The following is a 20,348-nucleotide window of genomic DNA, read 5'->3' as shown; positions in this document are numbered from 1 at the left end:
TGATAAGCTACTAAGTTCTTAAAGAACAAAATACAATACAAAGGTAATGGCCTTGATTTCTCGACATAACACTTGTTTCAGATAAGTAGAGATAAGATATCCACGTTATCTAAAGTTATAAATATCAAAATATCCTCAATATTTATTGAACTGTATATTTTATGAACAAAAGTACTCTCTAAAAGAAATAAAGCAAATTAATATATGATCTTGTGATAACTGAATTTCAAGCAAGTCTACCTAACGCAGGTAAGAGGCAAAAGATAATTAGTTTTTTTTTCTAGAACTGTTCCTGTGATATTCCAGACTATTTAACTGTATATAGGGTATCGTAGAATGAAAACACACCTATAGTACTTATAAAAGTGAAGCCAAATGAAAAACACGAATCTTAGTTAATATTAAGAATGTGTTGACAGCATGTTTTAAGTAAAAACTGGCGTCGAAACTGTAATTTTAGGTTAAGATAAGGTTATTTTCAGTTGTTCAGGGTGTACAAAAGTTAATTTTCGAGATGGAGACTATTAAAAGTAGTCGCCTAAATCGTCTAGACTTTTTTCTGGTTTTTTTATCGTGACATTTTTCTGATATACGATGATGTGTTACATAATGTGGAGCACAGATTCGTGGTCTGAAAATAGGTAGGTCTGGGCTAATTCACGTGTATCCGAATTGGCTTCGTTTGACCGTTAGATGACCTCAAAATTCGTGAAAATTTTTTGATTTTCGTAATTGACTCGAACACGTATTCGATTTTGATTATTTTTAGAGTGTGGACTTTTGCTTTCAATCTACACATTTTAGTACTATACAGAGTGTTTTTTAAAACTTACAACCCCTACAAATGATGTGATAATAATATCGGTTCATATTTTCCCCTTTCTGGCAATAATAACTACTATTTTTTATCTGATAGGTGATACCATTTGGAAGTTTTTGGGCCTCTTGTAGAATTTTTATTAAATGAGCGGTTTGGATACAAAAAATATTTTTGAATGTATAAATTATCTTGCCACCCATATTACAATACTTAACAAAGTGCTAGTAGGCTCTGATCTTGTATTCGCGCCAAATTTGGTCGGCCATCTTGGATCCGCCATCTTGAATTTTGCAAAATTGACCTCGGATCCGTAATCAGCGACCCCGAAAACCCCCGGATACCAAATTTGGCGGGAATCTGTTATTTTTTTGGAAATTCGTGATTCTGACCTTAATTGACCCGTTTTCTTGAGGTTAGAAAAACAACCATCACGTGACACATCAATTCTGAGTGCTATATATTCGGTTTGATCTGCAGTTTTTCGATTATTAGAGAACGTTTTCGCACAATTGCAACAAAAAATTGCCAAAATTGTCATGCGAAAACGTTGAGAAACTGCAGATGATACCGAAGAATTTACAGAAAGCATTTTTGAAGAGACAGATTTCTTACAAGACGAAGAAGGTGATGAATTCATTCCTGCCAAAATAAGTAGAATTGAATAACATTAAATCAAAGTTTTTACAATAAGAATAAAAGTTTTTACTTTCATAAACATAAATCATTATTGCTTTGTATTTTGACTGGAATATAAGTAAATGCGTTTTGCTGAAATGTGTTCACTACCACAATAAAAAAGTCTTGTCTCTATTTAACAGTTTAGTTGGAATTATATATTTTATTCAAATTTTGATCTTTCACCAAGAAAGTTTCTTGGCTTTCGGAATTCATTCAAATAGAGCACTAGATGTGTAGGAAATAAGTGTAACTGACGACAAACTTAAAATTTTCAGAAATGACCCAGAATTTGTCTCAATGCGCATACGTGTCTGTCTACGGTTTACTCCTACTACTGCCTTGCAGGAAATGGAGCGTTTCACGAACTAATACGAAATTTTTGTTTTAGAATATTAGTATTGAAAAACCATGGATACCACCAGCTATACTTATAACGGTAAGTCTTGGAGACGATGCCCAACTATATCAGACAGCAACAGCTTCTTCCATGCTTCATTGGGGGCGAGGACCGACGAAAGCGGCTCATATCTCGACGAGCAGGCAGAGTTCAGGCGAATGCGTTGGGCTACCTTCCTCACTTACTTCAAAAACCAGAAAATGCCCTCCTGTCTGGCGGACACCTTAAGAAAATGTCTCTACGCAAACGAGAAATACCAACACGTGTCTACTGACGTTAAACAGCATCTTGCAACGTATATTTATGATATTATGACTGGCGAACGAGCCGTAGCGAAGGAAGATATTCCAATTTTATCTACAATGGAAAATATTAAAGTTGTAGTGCTCTCAGGGGGGAGGAAAGATCCTATAGCCATCATAGAACCTAATCCCAACATTCTTGGAAGTTACCCAAAAGAAGTCCCGAGAGGAAAGCCAAAAGAAGTTGTCGTTTGCCTGGAAGTAAACGTTTTTGCAAGGCTGGAACCAGTAAATAAAGGAGTTTGTCCAGAATCGAATAAAAACAAGGTAGAGAGGAAAACAGATCCTAGTAAATACAGGAAAGGCGGCAGCGCGGGGAGCAAGGGAGTGGAATACCAAGTTTATTTACTAGCGACGGTTATTCTAAACGCGCTCAAAAATGCATTAAGTCAATGGAAGTTGTCTACGGAGAACGAAGATGCAGGAAAGTTCGACGATATCGTTCTGGAATTGTCGGAGGGGGCCGTTCTCATACAATCCAAGCACAAAGAGAGCAACAAGAAGATCACTTTGGAAGAACTGACTTCCACCAACTCCAAGAACGATGATTTCAGCGTGCCGAAATATTTCCTGTCCTACATACTAGTAAAGCAAAAATTTAACGTGAAAAATGTTATCATCTGTACGAACGCAGGCGTCAGTCAGAAGGCTCTAGACTTTTTAGACCATCGAGGGGAGAATTCTGAAAGTTTGCTGCACTATGAAGATGGCGATTGTTCATTTTATACGCTTAAAGATACATTTTTACCGGGCTTGATGGAAACAACAGTTAGCTATTACAGACAGAATTTTAAAGACAAAGGTATCGAAGAATCGGTTATTACCGAAGAAAACTTGAAAGACTTTTCGGAACATTTACAGATTTACTTCAATTATCCGCCTCTAAAGACCCTGGAGAAGAACATTGAAAAATTATTGTCACTCACAAAGTGCTGCGGCAATTCACAGGGAAAGATAACCTCACTGGAAATGTTTTCTAAAGTAATGGATTGGTTCCAGCAAAAAAAGGGCTTATGCGAGTATTTTACAGAACTTCACGCCAAGGCCATGTTCGCAGAGATATGGACGGACAAATACTGTCAAAAATTAGAACGGTATAAGGTGTCTCTCCACAAAAACGACTTGAATTTCCAAGGCCCGAAACAGATATTTCGCGTCGCTGTAGCCCACGGCCATCTATTGCAGGCAATAAAAATTTATCACTCTGTGCAGAGCGATAAAGAGAAAATACTCTTTACCGACTCTGACGATGACATCGACACCCAGAAATTGGTACTAGAGGCATTTGGGCTTCCTAAGTACGTCTTCTTAATAGTGACTCTACTTAAAGTTACCGAAGGGTCTGTAACAATGGAAATGTGGGATAAACTAAGAGATGTATTGGCCAAGAAAGAGTATAAGAAGGTTATTTTGATTACCGGGTGTAACGATGCCCTCTTCACACATATTGGACCTTGCTATGAAACTGTCAATGGAGCAGTGACGTTCGAGGATCTATCATTGGGTTCCCAGGAGAGTTTATTAAAAACGAAAAATATAGTCTTTCAAGGACGGTCTGTTTGTTTAGAAGAATTATTGGCTGCTCGTACAACCGAAGACTATTTAAGAGCTGTAGACGCAGAGATACTAGAAAAGATTATTGCAGGGGAAGAAGTGAAAGTGGGGATGCGACCTTTTGACTTGGACGAGAACATCGCACGGTTTTACATAAACCGCACATTCAAAAGGACAAACGAAGAAATAGACGAGCATAACATCTATGAAGTGAAGGAAGATGTAGTCCTACTCTCCGACAGTGCGGGGATGGGGAAGAGCACTGTCCTTTCTAAACTGGCGACGACTATAAAAAATAGAAACGCTCACTTGTGGGTGATTAAAATCGCACTCACTGAGTATACCGGCATCTTAAGGGACGCCCTAACAAATCACCGAGAAACCGTAAACGTAGTGGAACTGTTAAATTCGAAAAACTCGACAAAATTGACGAACAACTTAGAAAGGTTTGTGTTTTCCATGGACAAAAGAGTCGTATTGATGCTCGACGGGATCGACGAAATCAGTCCCGATTACACGGAACTCGTTCTCAGTCTGCTGGCTCGGTGCTTACAAACAGTCAACTTTGCGAAAGTGTTCGTTACCACAAGACCGCACATGGTCCGAAAATTGGAAGAAGTTTTGAGGGTGACGCCGTTCGTATTGCATCCCTTTACGCAACAGAACCAGGTGAACTTCCTTACCAGTTACTGGGGACATAATTTGAATATAGATGGCGAGAATGTCGGCAGGTGCGAGAGGTACGCCAGGACGCTGATGAACAAAATGTCGTCTTGGACGAAACGACACCGTTTCGACCACGAAGTTGACTTCACGGCAATCCCTCAGCAACTGAAAATGCTAGCGAAGATTTTCCAAGAAAGCATAAAACAGGGTGGGCCGTCGGATTGGGAGGGATGCAGGGAATATTTAAGGGGGACTAGGGTCGAACCGAAATTGCCAGAGAAAATGGATATCAAGGAGTTATACGAAATGTTTATTAAGAGAAAGAGGGACATCTACGTCCACAAAGGAAATCCGAGTGGAAACACAGCGGCAAACGGGGCGCTGATTAAACAGTTCGATGAGGCGCTTATTTATCACAAGATACTCGCTTTAGAAGTAATCCTGTTTGAACAAGATTGCCGACATTTCTCGCACTATAAACAAGGGTACGATGGCATCGACGAAAATGCACTAAAGATAGGAATCGTGCAGAAATCAAGTAGCGGAGTTCACTTCATTCATAGGACTTTCGCAGAATATTTCGTGGCTGAAGGTCTAGTTCACGAATTGCAACTTCAGTTACGAAATCCAAAGGTAAATTTTCAAAAGTTTTTTATCGAAACAGCGTTGCATTCACCCGAATATCAAATCATCCGCTCCTTCCTCGACAGTTTTCTACGGAATATGCTGAATTCTGTTCCTTCGAACATTTTTGAGGGTTACCAGTCCCGTGACAGTAACAATTTATCCGTGGAATTTGATACCTGCCTTCATTTGCTTGCAAAGGAGGGTTGCGTCACACTATTGCGACTCATCCTCAAGTGCGTAAATTTCAAAGCTGTCGCGGACGGAAATTACTCGGGATGTTCATTTACAGGCATTTCCTCTACGCAAGACGATACCCAGAAATTAGAACTAGTAAATTTAATGATCAAGGAAAAAATGGCTATAAATTCGCTGAATGCTATAGAAACTTTACTGCAAAGCGTCGGAATCGACATTAGGAACATGATGGGACGAACGCCACTCTTGGAAGCGACAAGACACGGACAGCTCGAAACGGTGAAGTTCCTTGTTAGCCTGGGAGCAAAAACCGACATCGCAGATAACAATGGACAAACCGCAGTACACTTTGCGGCTGAGATCGGTCACTTGGAAATAATCAACGTACTTCTTGAACGGGGTGCAGATTTCAATGCCGTCGATAATAAAAAACGCACGGCAGTGCATTTGGCTGCGTGGGACGGGCACTCGGACACAGTGAAACTCCTTCTGGAACTGGGTGTGAGCGTCAACGTTAGAGATGGCGACAGCAACACGCCGCTGCACTTGGCCGCTTCGAACGGCCATTCGGACACAGTCAAATTGCTCCTTGAGCTGGGCGCAGATTTCAGTACTCGAAATAACGACGGTCGCACGCCGTTGCACCTAGCTGCCTCCTACGACCAGTTCGACATAGTCAAGTACCTTCTTCGACTGGGCGCAGACTTAAATACTACGAATAACGATGGCCGCACCGCACTGCATTTCATTACTAAGCATAACCGGTTAAACAGCGTCAAATCCCTTTATGAACTGGGGATAGACTTAAATATTAGGGACAATGACGGCCGCTCGGCGCTACATTACGCCGCTTCGAACGGTCACTGGGACGCAGTCAAATACCTTCTTGAACTGGGCGCAGATTTCAACGCTAGGGACAACAAAGGTCTCACAGCACTGCATCACGCTGCCTGGGAAGGTCACATTGACACGATCAAGTTGCTTTCCGAACTAGGCGCAGATTTATTTGCTAGAGACAACGAAGGTCTGACGGCACTACATTTTGCTGCCGAAAACGGTCACTTGGACGCAGTCAAATCCCTTCTTGAACTGGGCGTACATATCAACGTTAGCGACAGCGACGGCAGCACAGTACTGCATACGGCTTCCAGGGGTGGGCAATTAGCCGTTGTGGAATATCTCATGAATCTCAACACTGACGTCAATTTCAAAGACATAAACGGTCGTACGGCCCTGCATTTTGCTGCCTGGAACGGACACCTAGATATAGTCAACTTGCTCCTCGAAATGGGTGCCGATTTCAATGTTAGGGATAAAGATGGCCTTACGGAACTGCACGTTGCTACCCTCAACGGTAAATTCGACACGGCTCGATTCTTACTTGAACTAGGAGCAGATTTCTTTATTGAAGATGACAGAAGCACGCCTCTGCATTTAGCTGCGGCGAATGGTCACTTGGACACGGTTAAGTGTCTTCTTAAACTAGCGGAAACTTTTAACGCTGGAGATTTTGGTGCCGAGAAGGTTAATCAAATATCGACCGTTGTCGAAAGTCTCGTGGAAGCCTGTGGTGACGTCAATGTCAAAGATGGCGATGGCCGCACGCCACTGCATTTTGCCGTTTCGAAAGGGCGGTTAGACACGGTTAAATTCCTTCTCGAACAAGGAGCAGATTTAACAGCTAGAGATAATGAGGGCCTGACGGCACTGCATCTGGTTGCCGGGAATGGTCAACTAGACGCTGTCAAGTTCCTTGTCGACCGGGGTCTACATTTCCATGTCGGTGATCGTGATGACAGCACGCCACTGCAGTTGGCTGCTATGATGGGTCAATTGTCCGTTGTTGAATATCTCGGGAAGCTCGGCGAAGACGTTGGTTACAAGGACAACAACGGTCGCACGGCATTGCATTTTGCTGCGTGGAGCGGACACTTGGATGTAATCGGTTTTCTTCTTGAGATGGGCGCCGATTTCAATGTTAGGGATAAGGACGGCCTTACGGCACTGCACGTTGCTCTCGCCAATAGTAGATTCGACACGGCTCGGTTCCTCCTCAAACAGGGGGGCGATTTATATGTTGGAGATGATGATGGAAGTACGCCGTTGCATTTGGCTGCGGCGAATGGTCACCTGGACATTATCAATTGCCTTCTTAAGCTTGCTGAAGATTTTTATGCTGCGAATCTTGTCATGGAGGGGCAATTATTAACCGTTATGGAAAGTCTCGGAAAAACCTGTGGTGATGTTAATTTCCAAGACAGCGATGGCCGCACGCCTCTGCATTTTGCTGCTTCCAAGGGTCGGCTGGATATAGTCAAGTTCCTTCACGAAATGGGTGCCGATTCCAGTATTAGGGACAAAGACGACAATACGGCATTGCAACTAGCTCTACATAAAGGTTACCATCAAATTGCCGACTATTTTGAGAACAATGTAAAGAAGTGATGGAAAAATGGTAAGTACTGATCCTTACATTTAACAATTATTTTCTTCCTCAGGGGTTGTTGTTCCGTTTAGATTGTCCAACTCGGCAAATTTTTCCAATGACATTACCGAGGAGGAAAGTTGCGTAAAATGTTAATTTATCAAGCCTTCTGAATACGTGGTTAAAATTATTGACATTATGACTGAATCACCCTGTATATTAGGGTGGCCCAAAAAAAAAACGAATATTTTTTTTCGTGTCTTGTGAAAATATGTTAGTTTATCATGTTTTAAGAGCCCCCTCAAAAAAAATTTTTTAGAGGTCTCAAATTTTTAAAAATTTCCAAAATCGTCAAATATTGAATTTTTTTTATTTAAAATTTTTTTTTTCGTTATTATCATTTTCTAAGTTGAAAAAAATCTCGATTTTGAAAATTTCAAATTGATATTTTAATTTCTAAAGATCACGCATAATTCTTTTAACTTTAAAAGTAGTGTACCTAAAATGTTTTCGAGCGACCTCTAAAAATAAATATCAACGAACTAATAATTTTTTTTATTGAATTTGATGAACAAAGGAATAGAAATAAATCACAAGACAAAATTTCTCGAAGTAAAATTTACTACCGCACTGTGAATATGAAATGTTTATAATTTTTTAATTTTTTAAAATTTAAGAGAGACAGAAGAGAGAGGAAACCTGCTCGGTGAGTATAGCATGCACATGGTGTATACTACTTACATAGAAATATATACAATAGCCTTGCTTGCGAAGGGGAATTTTGAAAGTTGTTTTTCTTGTCAGTTTGGGTGACGAAGCTAAGCACACCAAATATTTTTTGTTACTTACAGTTTTATTTATTTTAAAAGCGTTCTTTGTTTATAAGAATTAAATTAAAATTATTATTGTAAATGGTATAAGAATATGGTTTTTATGTTTTCGAGGAAGCTGCAGTTATCAGTGTGTTAAAAAGTGTATTATTCACATATTTTGTCCATTTTGAGGTTATACATATCTACGCTCGTACACTTGTAATTTATAATTTTAATTTTTCGAACCTCTATATTACAAATATGAGCGAGTTTGATTTAAAATCGATAATTATTGTTAACTAAATTGTTTAAAATAGTCGGCCATATTGGATCAACCATTTTGAATTTTCATTTTCCGACATTATATTCTTGTTTAGCGACCTCAAAAACCCCTATATTACAAATATAAACGAGTTTGATTTAAATCGATAATTGTTAAATAAATTGTTTAAAATAGTCGGCCATATTGGATCAGCCATTCTGAATTTTCATTTTCCGACTTCACATTCTTGTTCAGGGACATCGAAAACCCCTATATTGTCAATTCGAAAGAATTCGATTTTAAATTCATTGAATTATTTTAAATGTTCTTAAAAAAAACTATTTATTATTGTTTAAACAACAACAACAACAACAACAATTAGCGTACAGAAATAAGTTTATAACTTTTTTCTAATACTTATCTCCAAGTAATTTCAAAAGGTTTAAGGAAAATCCATGTTCCCCATAATTATTTCGAAATAATGCGTAATTTTAAGCTATCTTGACTCCACTATATAGAAAAATTTAAGATATTCTTTGTTATAGTACTTGATCTCATGACTGATGACTGCAGTTCAACATCTACGAGTGATATGTAATATCCAGTGTCATATAGTACGTAATATTTAAATATATTCTCAGGCATATTTGTTTTTAATAAAGATGTAGCATCGTTTTGTTTTTGCAAACCTCTGTAAATTATTTACTATTTACGTCATAGCTTGCAATTCTGTTGGCTGGTGTTAATTCGTCAATTTAATCTAATTATTGTTAACTAATTGTTATTATATAATGCTGTATCATCATATATTTCATCTGTATAAATATTCTATATCCATTTTAAATAAAAAGATATTATCCATTCACTTTTTCATTTTTCTTCCTAAAATTTTATCGAGCAAAATATTCTTTTACAGACAGCTTTACATCACAATATTCTTTAAGTATACGACTGTACTATTGAGTTAAAATATAAAAATATTTCTTGCAACATACACGAACAATTTTGTATAAAAGAATATTATGTAAAACTAAATTTAAAAAATTTAAATTTTTTATTTTGTTTTCGCGTGAAACGTAATTCTCTGCTTGGCAACCAGTTGCGCCACTGTCGTCTTGTTTCTGTGGTTTTGAATGAAGTTCGCATTCTTTTCCTTGATATTCTGTGGTAAACAACATAACCTATCTTTAATGTGTGCAATGTGAAAATAAGAAATAATGTATAATCATGGTTTAAAGAAATATGGTGCAACATTCCAAATTAAGCTTTGCATTCTACATACGTGAATTGTCGAATAAGGACAGTGAAATCGCAACACATCTCTATCGGTGTTGCCAGAGTCAGTACGTTCGTACTAGATTTAGTACTTTTTATTGTAATTTAGTACGTTAGTACGCCTACTATAATTCTAGTACGTTTTTTCAATTTGACTTTTATTTACCTCTATTAATATTGTGGGGAGAATATGTGTATGCTCCTTCCTATTTGTTGTTAACAATTAATTAAATACATAAATATAATTTAAAACAGCGCTACCAACATTGTTGTCAAGATCACTGATATCTTAAGTTTGCGGTTCAATTCTTTCTAACAATAATTGTTAGTGGTCTGTGCTCCCCCTCCCATTGGGCCCATTTAGTTTGGAATGTTTGAATTTCTGACATCTGATATCTGAGTATATGTAATCTGTAGTAGTAATTACTAATTAATAATTAGTAATCTATTAATAGTACAAATCTAGTGCAATAGTGTTCAATGTATGATCTAGTGATTGTTCTCTACATATCTTATATATTCTCTACATATTATAATGGATCGGTACGTATAATTTTTTAAAATAATTTCTATGGTTTAATAAGTGAATGATGATTTCAGATATATCATAAAATCTACTCGTCCAGCTCCAGCAGACGCAGGCAATTCCACAGAGAAAGATTGTGAAACTGAGAAAACCGTCGAGTTAAAAAGAAAGTAAGTATTAATTTGTTTATAAATTTCATTCATAGTTATCAGGTCTTATTTTATTTAAAGCATAACTGAAGTTGAATCTGTCAACACCAAGGCAAATGAATCAGATGTAAAGAAAAAAAAAATCTATGATCAAAAGTTTAGAGAAGATTGGAAACGAGAATTTCCATGGCTTAATAGTGATAAGTCGAATAACACATTTTGCAATTGCTGTAATAAAATAATTGCCGGTGGTAGGTCACATATAGAAAGACACATGAAAACAAATTTACATGTTAAAAATATGTCAAAATGTGAAAAAACACCGTTGATTGAAACTTTTTGTAATACCAATGAACAACTGAAACAGGAGAATATCGTGAAGACAGCAGAATTACAACTATGCATGTTTATTCACGAACACAACTTACCTTTTCGGTTGATGGACCATTTAAGTAAATTCATTGAACATGTTTCTCCCGATTCCAAGATTGCTAAATTATTAAAATGTGGTCGTACTAAAGCAACTTGGTTAACTAAGAATTGCTTGGCCGTAGAACAACTCGAAATCATATCAAGAAAATTACAAACCAATTTTTTTTCTCTCATTATAGATGAGAGCACTGATATCAACACTGAAAAGTGTTTAGCCTTAGTTGTTCGTTTTTATGACGTAACAAGTGGAAAACTTAAAGATAATTTTTTTGGATTGATTAAAATGGGAGATAGCACATCTGAAGGAATATTCAACAAGATCGTAAACTATTTAGAAAAATTGGAAATACCAGTGACAAATTTAATTGGTTTTGCGGCTGACAATGCATCAGTAATGATGGGAAGCATATCAAGTGTTCAAGCCCGATTTAAAGATATAGTACCTAATTTATTTGTACTTGGATGTGTGTGTCACTCCTTCCACCTGTGCTCGTCAGCAGCTGCAAAAAAATTACCTCGTAGTTTAGAAGATTTCATCAGAAATGTTTATAATTACGTATCAAACAGCAGTAAAAGAACAAGTAAATTAAGAGAATGTCAGGGATTTCTACATTTAAAACCACACAAACTTTTACATCCTAATCAAACTAGATGGCTATCCCTTCAAGTATGTAAGTATTGATCATTTTAAATAATTTAATCGCAATTGTTTTTTTTAGGCTGCCGTAGACAGAATATTGGAAAATTGGAGTGCTTTAATTATGTTTTTCACTAATGAATGTTTTGAAGAAAATTTACATTCTTGCCATGAAATTTTAACTTCCTTAAAAAACCCAATTTATAAAATATATTTCAACTTCCTTTCATATATTTTAGACATAATTAATAAATTAAATTGTGAATTCCAATCCGAGAAACCAAAATTACACCTTTTATTAAGAAGGGTTACTGATTTATATAAAACAATTTTACGAAATTATTTAAAAAAGGATTGTGTAGAACTGAATATAAAAGACATTGATCCAGCTAATCCAAGAAATTTTTTAGAAATTAAAAATATTTATTTTGGAGCTAACGTTGAAATATTATTAACACAAGAAGCATTAGATGAAAAGGAGGTACATAATTTTAGAATTCGTTGTTTAGATTTTTATGTAGAACTAAGCCAGCAAATTAAAAAGAGGTTTGATTTTGAAAATCCTATCTTAAAATTTGTGTCTAAATTTAATCCAAAAGTTGCATTGTCTGGAGATGTAGGTAGTATTGTTACAGATTCAGTAAAATATTTTCCACATCTAATTAATATGAATGAAATTGAAAAACTGAACACAGAGTGGAGATTGATATCTGATCTGGATGAACTGAAATCACATTGTGATAAATCTATTGTCGAATTCTGGGCTATTATTTTTAATTTAAGAAATGAGTTAGATGACCTAATGTTCCCAAATTTAACTAAATTAGTTAAAGGAATTTTATGTTTACCACATTCGTCAGCTGCCTGTGAACGGATATTTTCTGAATACAACTTAATTAGAACAAAAATAAGAAACAGATTGGAAATAGACACAAGTGATTCTATTTTGCATGCAAAACAATTACTTGAAGAAAATACGTGTTATACATGGCAACCATCAAGCACATTAAAGAAAAAACCAAAATATGCCATATGATTAATTCCTATTGTTTAGATATCAAAGTATTTATAATAAAGTTTTCAAAATATCTAATTTTCACTGTTGGAAATGTATCCCTTCTCCCGTCAACAAATAGTTCAAATAAATTTCTGGTGACAACTGTTCAAATTTAACATCTTCAATCATTTCTAAGCAGTTGTAGTAAAAAAATTACATTTAAATCTTTCAATTATATGTACATACATTTGTTTAGACATTTGCATTAGAAAAAGATAACAGACTGTGATAATAATAATTTAATGCTAAAAAGGAATTAATAGTAACCACTTAACTACCACACTCGTGACGTCACATTTTATGACCAGATGTTAGGTGCAAACCGTTGCAAAACCAAAATATGCCTAGAGCCTAACGTATTGCCAACGTTTTTATAATTTAAGTGCGTATTGCCGGCCGGGTGTCACTTCTATGTTCTGTGGTTTCTAGTACCCTATCAAAAAATCTAGTACTTTTTTACCGATCGGCTAGTACGAATCTGAAAAATGTTCTGGCAACACTGATCTCTATTTGCTAGTTTGTTTCCTGTACTCTTGGTTCATCATGACGAATATCAAATTGTAATCTCAAAAACAAAGAAAGGGGCAAAGGGCACCGCCTCAAATAAGGCTTTTGAATCAGGTATTTAACCACATTTAGGTACATACTAATGGCATTAATGTAACTTGCTGTTTTATAACTTTGTCCTGTACTCAAGGTCAAGTAAATTAATTATGATAATATAAGTATTACGCCTTCATATTTACTAATGTATAATTATCTACCTAAAAGTATATAAATATATTATGGCTGATATTTTGTTTAAAATATATATATTTCAGTATTAGCACCTGTATTTTTACTTTATTTTAAAGATATGAAGCTAATTCAAATAAACTTTTAACATTTTCATAAAAATTCTATCAAATGAAATCAGTGTTCAGGAATTGTTAAAATCTTATGTATGATGGCTATTTTTGTCTGTTAGCCTTTGTTAGATTAGAGTTAATGAATAAAATTCGTTTATTCAGCTCACTTATTATTCATGAAATGCCTTTCTTATACTTCCTTAATAAACAAACTTTACGGTAAGTAGAGTTCAATTGAAGCATTTCAAAGGGTTGACAATTTAAAAATTTCAGGATAGCGTCCTTCATACTGACGCTATGGTAATAACAAAAAAAAAAGTTCAAACAAAAGTTGTGAAGGGTTTAACAGTGTATCTAAAAAATGTATTTTCAACTTAGGTGATTTAAGCGAAATTTCGAAAAACCGACAATTTTCTGTCACACTATAGCAGTTGCGCCCCCCTAGCGGTGAAGTTACAAACTTGAAAATATTTTAAATCAATTTCTTTGATTTTGGTTGTATTTGTTAATAGATTTTTTACCCCATAATCGTAGCACGTCTAGTTTCCTATATACAGCCGCTCGATACTGTTGGCCCCTCTTGGTCGTAGGACATTCTATCTATAAATTCGTGAAAAAATGTCAACTTTCGAATAGCAGTATCGACATTTTGATAAGAATTGAAATCAAAAATTTAATCAAAGTTTTATGGCCCCAAAGAGAAAACCGATTTTTCGATTGTTTTTTGCGATATTTGAAATCAATTTAAGGCTCGCACAATATTTGCACATTGTGTGTAATTATTAAAGAAAATTTTAAACCCAACCCCATTCCTAATGATGTGGCGGCCTAAAAATTCGATTTTTGCAAAAACTATAAAATATTTTTCAATTTTGAAAAAATCATTTTATTTTGCTCACCAAGAGCTATCCTTTCACCAAGTTTCATAAACACATATTTATTTTTGAGACACAGCCGTTTGAAAAAATTGCGATTTTTAGCATTTTTTTTTGCAATAATTCATTAATTTATTTATCGATCAAAACTGGTTTGAGTTTATTCGATCTGTACTAAAAATTCCTACAACTTTTGTTTGAAACATTTTTTTCTAAAATGTTTAGTTTTTTTGTAAATGAAAGAAACTGTTTTTTTACGACCTTTAGGCGCCATTTTGAAAATGAAGCCCAAAGATTCAGGTGAGGTAAAGTAGTTCATTGAATTCTACAGAATTTTTCATAATTTTTACATATTTTCAATTACTGAACTATTTTTTGCCACCTGAAAAAGTAATTTGATTGGACTATCAGGGTTGCAGCAAGTTGCGTTAAATCACCATATTTTGGCTCCCCCTACATGTTCCTGTTCTGTTCTTATGCGAAACATCCTGTATATATTTTTGTTGTTTTCTAGGTACCACGTAACTAATAATAACTTTTGGTGCAGAGTTTTCATCTGCCGGAACAATGACGGACACTTACAAAAAAAGCAAAGGAAACGCCGGCCTCGACGGTGTCCAATTCCAACTGAATCTACTGACTGTGGTTTTGCTGAATGCTCTTCGCAACCGGAAGAACTGGAAGATCTCCACGGAGAACCAGCAGGCCGGAAAGTTCGACGACCTCGTGCTCGAACTGGAAGACAAATGCGTTTTGCTGCAAGCGAAGTTCAAACAGAGCAAGAAAATCAATAAAGACCAAATCTTTTCCTGCAACTCTAAGACCTCCGACTTCAGTCTCCCCAAATACTTTTTCTCGTACCTTGAGGTTAAGTCTGAGTCCGTGGAGAAGACTGTCATCGTTTGCACCAACACAAATATCGACGAGAAAGGCCTGAAGGGTTTTTTGACCCGTCGCATTACCGGACCCGACAGCACGCTACACTACGAAGGAGCCCCATGCCAGTTTTTTACGTTTAATGAGAACATCCTGCCTGATTTAAAAACCAGCGTGGAGATTTACCTCGATAAGAATTTACAAGGCAAGGGATTTGAAAAAGAAGCGGTGACGGAGGAAAACATGAAGGACTTCTTGGATCATTTACAATTTTTCTCAAGTTACCCGAACAGGGATAAATTAGACAAAATTATTGAACAATTATTATTCCGCCTGAACAATTCCAGTTTATATCGTAGGGTGTCCTCCCAAGAGTTGTATAAGAAGGTAGAAGATTGGTTCAAACAGCCAAAGGGTGAATATCTAACGGAGGACCGAGCTAGAGCCATGTTCAGCGAGATAAAAAGCGACAAGTACCGCGAAGAATTGAATAACTACAACGTGTCGTTTAAGCATAACAACGTTGACTTTGCGGATCCGAAGAGAATTTTCCAAATCAATTCGGAAGGAGGACGTTTGTTGCGAGCGTTGAAAGTTTGTGGTGTTCTAGAAAGCGAGGGAAGCAAGCAACTGTACGTAAATCCGGACGGTGAAGTAGACGAACAGAAATGCGTCGTAGAGGCATTTGGACTTCCCCGCTACACCTTTTTGATAATAGTTGGGATCAAAATCACCGAGGAAACCGCGATAAGGGAATTAAGTAACAAATTAAAGGATGTATTGGAGAAATATAGTTTTAAAAAAGTTATTTTCGTGGACGATTCTAGCGATGGACTGGGCCAACAAATTGGACTGAATATTTCACACGTCGATGGTTACGTGTCGTTCAAGGATCTCTCAGATGAGTGCCAGGACAGGTTAGTAAAAGACCAACGTATAGTTTTCCAAGGGAAGCAGGTCAGCTTAGAAGAGTTATTAGCAACGCAGGCTCGTGAAGTTTGGGCGAGGGCTATAAATTCCGAAATCCTAGAAAAGCTGATCAGAAAGAAAGAAATCAAAGTGGGTGAACGACCTTTTGACCTAAACGAACGCAACTCGCAGTACTATATATCTCGTACCTTTAAAAGGCAGCAAGAAACATGTCGAGAGGTGACAATCTCTTTAAATCTAGATGAAGAGAGCTGTAATAACGAAGAAGTTTATTCAGAAGAGGACATTTATGATATGGTCGAAGACGTGATACTTATCTCGGACGTTGCGGGAACTGGAAAGAGCACCGTCCTTACTAACCTAGCAGCGACTATAAAAGACAAAAATCCTCACTTGTGGGTGATCAAAATCGAACTCGCCGAATATACCACCATCTTAAGAGACTCGTTAAACAATAGAGAGGGATCTATAAGCGCAATGAAACTATTAAATTCTAAAAAGGCGACAGAACTGACGAACCATTTAGAAAGGTTTGTGTTCTCTATGAACAAAAAGGTCGTGTTGATGCTCGACGGTATCGACGAGATCAGTCCTGATTACACTGAGCTCGTTCTCGACTTACTGGCGCAGTGCCGACAAGCAGCCAACTTTGACAAACTCTTCGTTGCGACAAGGCCTCACATGATTCTAAAATTGGAAGAAGTTTTGAGGGTGAAGCCGTTCGTGTTGCAACCGTTCACCGAACAGAACCAGGTGGACTTTCTCGCTAGTTATTGGATGCACAATCTCGGCACGGACGGTGAGGATGAAAGAAAGTACGAGCGGTACGCCAGGGCGCTAGTAAACAGAATGACATCTTGGACAAAAGGGTATGGCGACAAGGAAGACGACTTTACGGCGATCCCTCTGCAGTTGAGAATGCTAGCGGAGATCTTCCAAGAAGACACGAAATCGGAAGAATTAGTCTGGCAAGGATGCAAAGAGTACTTAAAGGATACTAGAACAGAACTGAAATTGCCAGAGAAAATGGTAATTAAGGAATTGTACGATACGTTTATAGAGAAAAAAAGGAACATCTACGTATACAAAGGAAATCCGTGTGGGAACGCAGCGGCGAACGGGGCGCTGAATAAACAGTTTGACGAAATGCTTGTTCATCACAGAATACTCGCTTTAGATGTGATCTTGTACGAGGAACATCGCCGGCTTTTTTCGTGTTATCAAGAAGGTTGTGAAGATAGAAACGAAAGCATGCTAAAGATAGGAATCGTGCAGAAGTCAAACGGTAAAATCCACTTCATTCACAGGACTTTCGCGGAATATTTCGTGGCTAAAAGTCTAGTCAGCGAATTGCTACTTCAGTTACGAAATCCAAACGTAAAATTTCAAGAGTTATTCGTCAAAATCCTGCAGTGCTCCGAATTTCTAACCGTACACGTTTTTCTGAACAATTTCCTAAAGGAGGTCCTAGATTCCATACCGTCTAATGTTTTCGAGAAATATTACTCCTACACGTGTCACAAGAACAGGAGTAACCATAAATTTGTTCATTTACTGGCGCAGGAGGGTTATACAGTCATTTTGCAATTCATCCTCAAATGCGTGGATTTCAAAATTATCAGAGACAAAGAAATCGACATCCCCGACGTGCTAGGTCGCATTTCCTTAAAAAAGAAAAACGTTTTCCAGTACCTCGCGGGGAAAATCGGTATCAACAGACAAAATAAGAATGAAAATTTACTCGTGTTTATACAAACTATCGTGCAGGAGGGCGGGATCAACATCAGGGACCTGTTTGGTCGGACACCGCTGCACTACGCAGCTAACAGAGGCCACTTCGAAACCATCGACTTTCTTGCCGAGCAAGGAGCAAGAATCGACAGTGCAGACAAAAACGGACAAATCCCGCTGCATTTCGCTGCCTTGAACGGTCACTTGGATGCGGTGAAGTTGCTTCACGGACTGGGCCAAGATGTCAATACCGGAGACGGTAATGGTCTCACGGCACTGCATTTAGCTGCACGGAATGGTCACTTGAAAACAGTTAAGTTCCTTCTGGAACAGGGCGCAGATTTCAATGCCGGGGATTTTCACGGTAGAACACCACTGCATTTTGCTGCCTCGTATGGTCACTTGGACTCGGTCAAGTTCCTCCTCGAGCGGGGTGCCGATTTCAATTTTGGAGACAATTACGGACGAACGGCATTGCAGTTTTCCGCTTGGAAAGGTCACTTGGATACTGTCAAGTTCCTTATTGAATTGGGTGCAGATTTTGTTGCCGGAGATAATGACGGCCTGACCGCACTGCACTTAGCTGCATCGAACGGTCACTTAGACACAGTCCAGTGCCTTCTCGAACTTGCCTCGAGTCTCTCGAAAACCTGTGGCGATGTCAATGTAAAAGATGTGAACGGTCGTATGCCACTGCATTTTGCTGCCTCGAACGGTCACTTGGAGACGGTCAAATTTCTTCTTCAGCTAGATGCCGATTTCGGTATTGGAGATGGAGATGGCAACATGGCACAGCAGCTCGCTCTTGCTAAGGGTCACCTCCAAATTGTCGACTACTTTGAGGATAGGAATAAGAAGGAAATGTAGAGAGGTGATGAAAAAATGGGTCAGTCATGAAGCCCTTATGCTCACCCTGACCATTTAACAATTACTTCTTTCAACCCGACGTCCAACTCAACAAAGTCCACTACTTTGAGTGTAGTAATAAGAAAGAGAATTGCCGAGTACTTTGATAGTAGGTATAAGAGAGGTGACGTAAAAGTGGATAACTACCGAAATTCTTATGCAAAGCTTTACCATTTACCTACTATTTTATTTACTGTAAGGTGCTTTTTGACTTTGACTTTTCAACCCGACATAAAATTCAATAAAGAAGCAAATCTCTGACGTAACATGTTTTCGAAACTTCAGAGATGATGGAAATATAATAGTAATCCATAATTTTGATAAAGCTGTTCAAAAATGGATTCGTTCACAAGTTATTGCCATGCTCGCTGTTAAAAGAGAGTATTTTTCACTGATTATTTCCTTGGGATCTACGCTTTGGTCAAAACCCTAATATCTAATAAAGATACACTTATAGAAATCGTCTATGTATTTTTGAAAGAATAAAGATTATTATTGTTATCGTTATTATTCTATTGGATATTAAATTTAAATTTTTTTTTGTCCGACCGTTTACTTCAGATTTTAACGGCTCTAAATATAATGGTGACATCTATAGGTTGTTGGCTGAAGTAGGACTCGGGTGATATAAGTTTTCTATTTCTTTAAACTTATTGCCATCTGGTGCGAAAATGGTGTACTACGTAGTTAAAATACAAGTGACCTGTTCGAAACGAAACAATTGAACTTCACAGGTAAGTTCGTTTGATCTTTCAATTCAACCGTTGTTTTTAGAAGATAAGTTAAACAACCTTGGATAGTTCTCTTCAGTGAAGTCCAGATGGCAGTGCTGATGAAGTGTGTTTATTCATAAATAAATGTAAATATCTACCTGGTTTTACGGTAGAACATTGTATAATCATTGTTTTCTTCTAAAAACAATGCTCTAACGTAAAAGCATATAGATATTTATGAATAAATACACTTCCGTAGCACTGCCATCTCGATTTAATTGAAGATAACTTACCAAGGTTGTTTAACTTGTCTTCTAAAAACAATGATTCAACTAAGAGAGATACTAATCCCTCCCGCTTATGACTTTTTGTTTGTGCACTTGACACAAACGCACGCACTCATCTCATAACAAAACACTGTAGATCTGTCGCAACACATCTCTAACATTCTGTTCTTTTAACCTGCAATTTACATACGTTGGTGTTTTTGTTTTGTTGCTAAATCAGAGTATAATGTATTTGCGCATTTGCTAGTGTTCGCTGTTCTCTTAGTTTATCGCCACTAATATCAAATTGTAATCTCGAAAGCGAAGAACAGAGCATCTCAACAGAAAGCCTTTTGTCTCAGGTATTTATTGATATTTACTACTAATGG

The 20,348-nt window shown here is 37.3% G+C and overlaps 1 protein-coding gene across 1 annotated transcript; it reads left to right on the top strand.

Annotated features, from left to right (window-relative positions):
* Positions 1–181: 181 nt before the first annotated feature.
* On the top strand, positions 182–19,424 carry LOC108914600. The gene is made up of 4 exons (XM_023456921.1): positions 182–249; positions 1,887–7,682; positions 14,805–14,837; positions 15,085–19,424. Exons 2-4 carry the CDS (start codon positions 1,907–1,909, stop codon positions 18,939–18,941), a joined length of 9,666 nt encoding a protein of 3,221 aa, XP_023312689.1. The 5' UTR covers positions 182–249; positions 1,887–1,906; the 3' UTR covers positions 18,942–19,424.
* Positions 19,425–20,348: the final 924 nt, after the last annotated feature.

The sequence above is a fragment of the Anoplophora glabripennis genome, unplaced genomic scaffold (genome assembly GCF_000390285.2).
Source record: "Anoplophora glabripennis isolate ALB-LARVAE unplaced genomic scaffold, Agla_2.0 scaffold1291, whole genome shotgun sequence".
Lineage (NCBI taxonomy): Eukaryota > Metazoa > Arthropoda > Insecta > Coleoptera > Cerambycidae > Anoplophora > Anoplophora glabripennis.
Note: the sequence above shows the minus strand (reverse complement) of the source record. Positions and strands in the feature narration are given on the sequence as shown.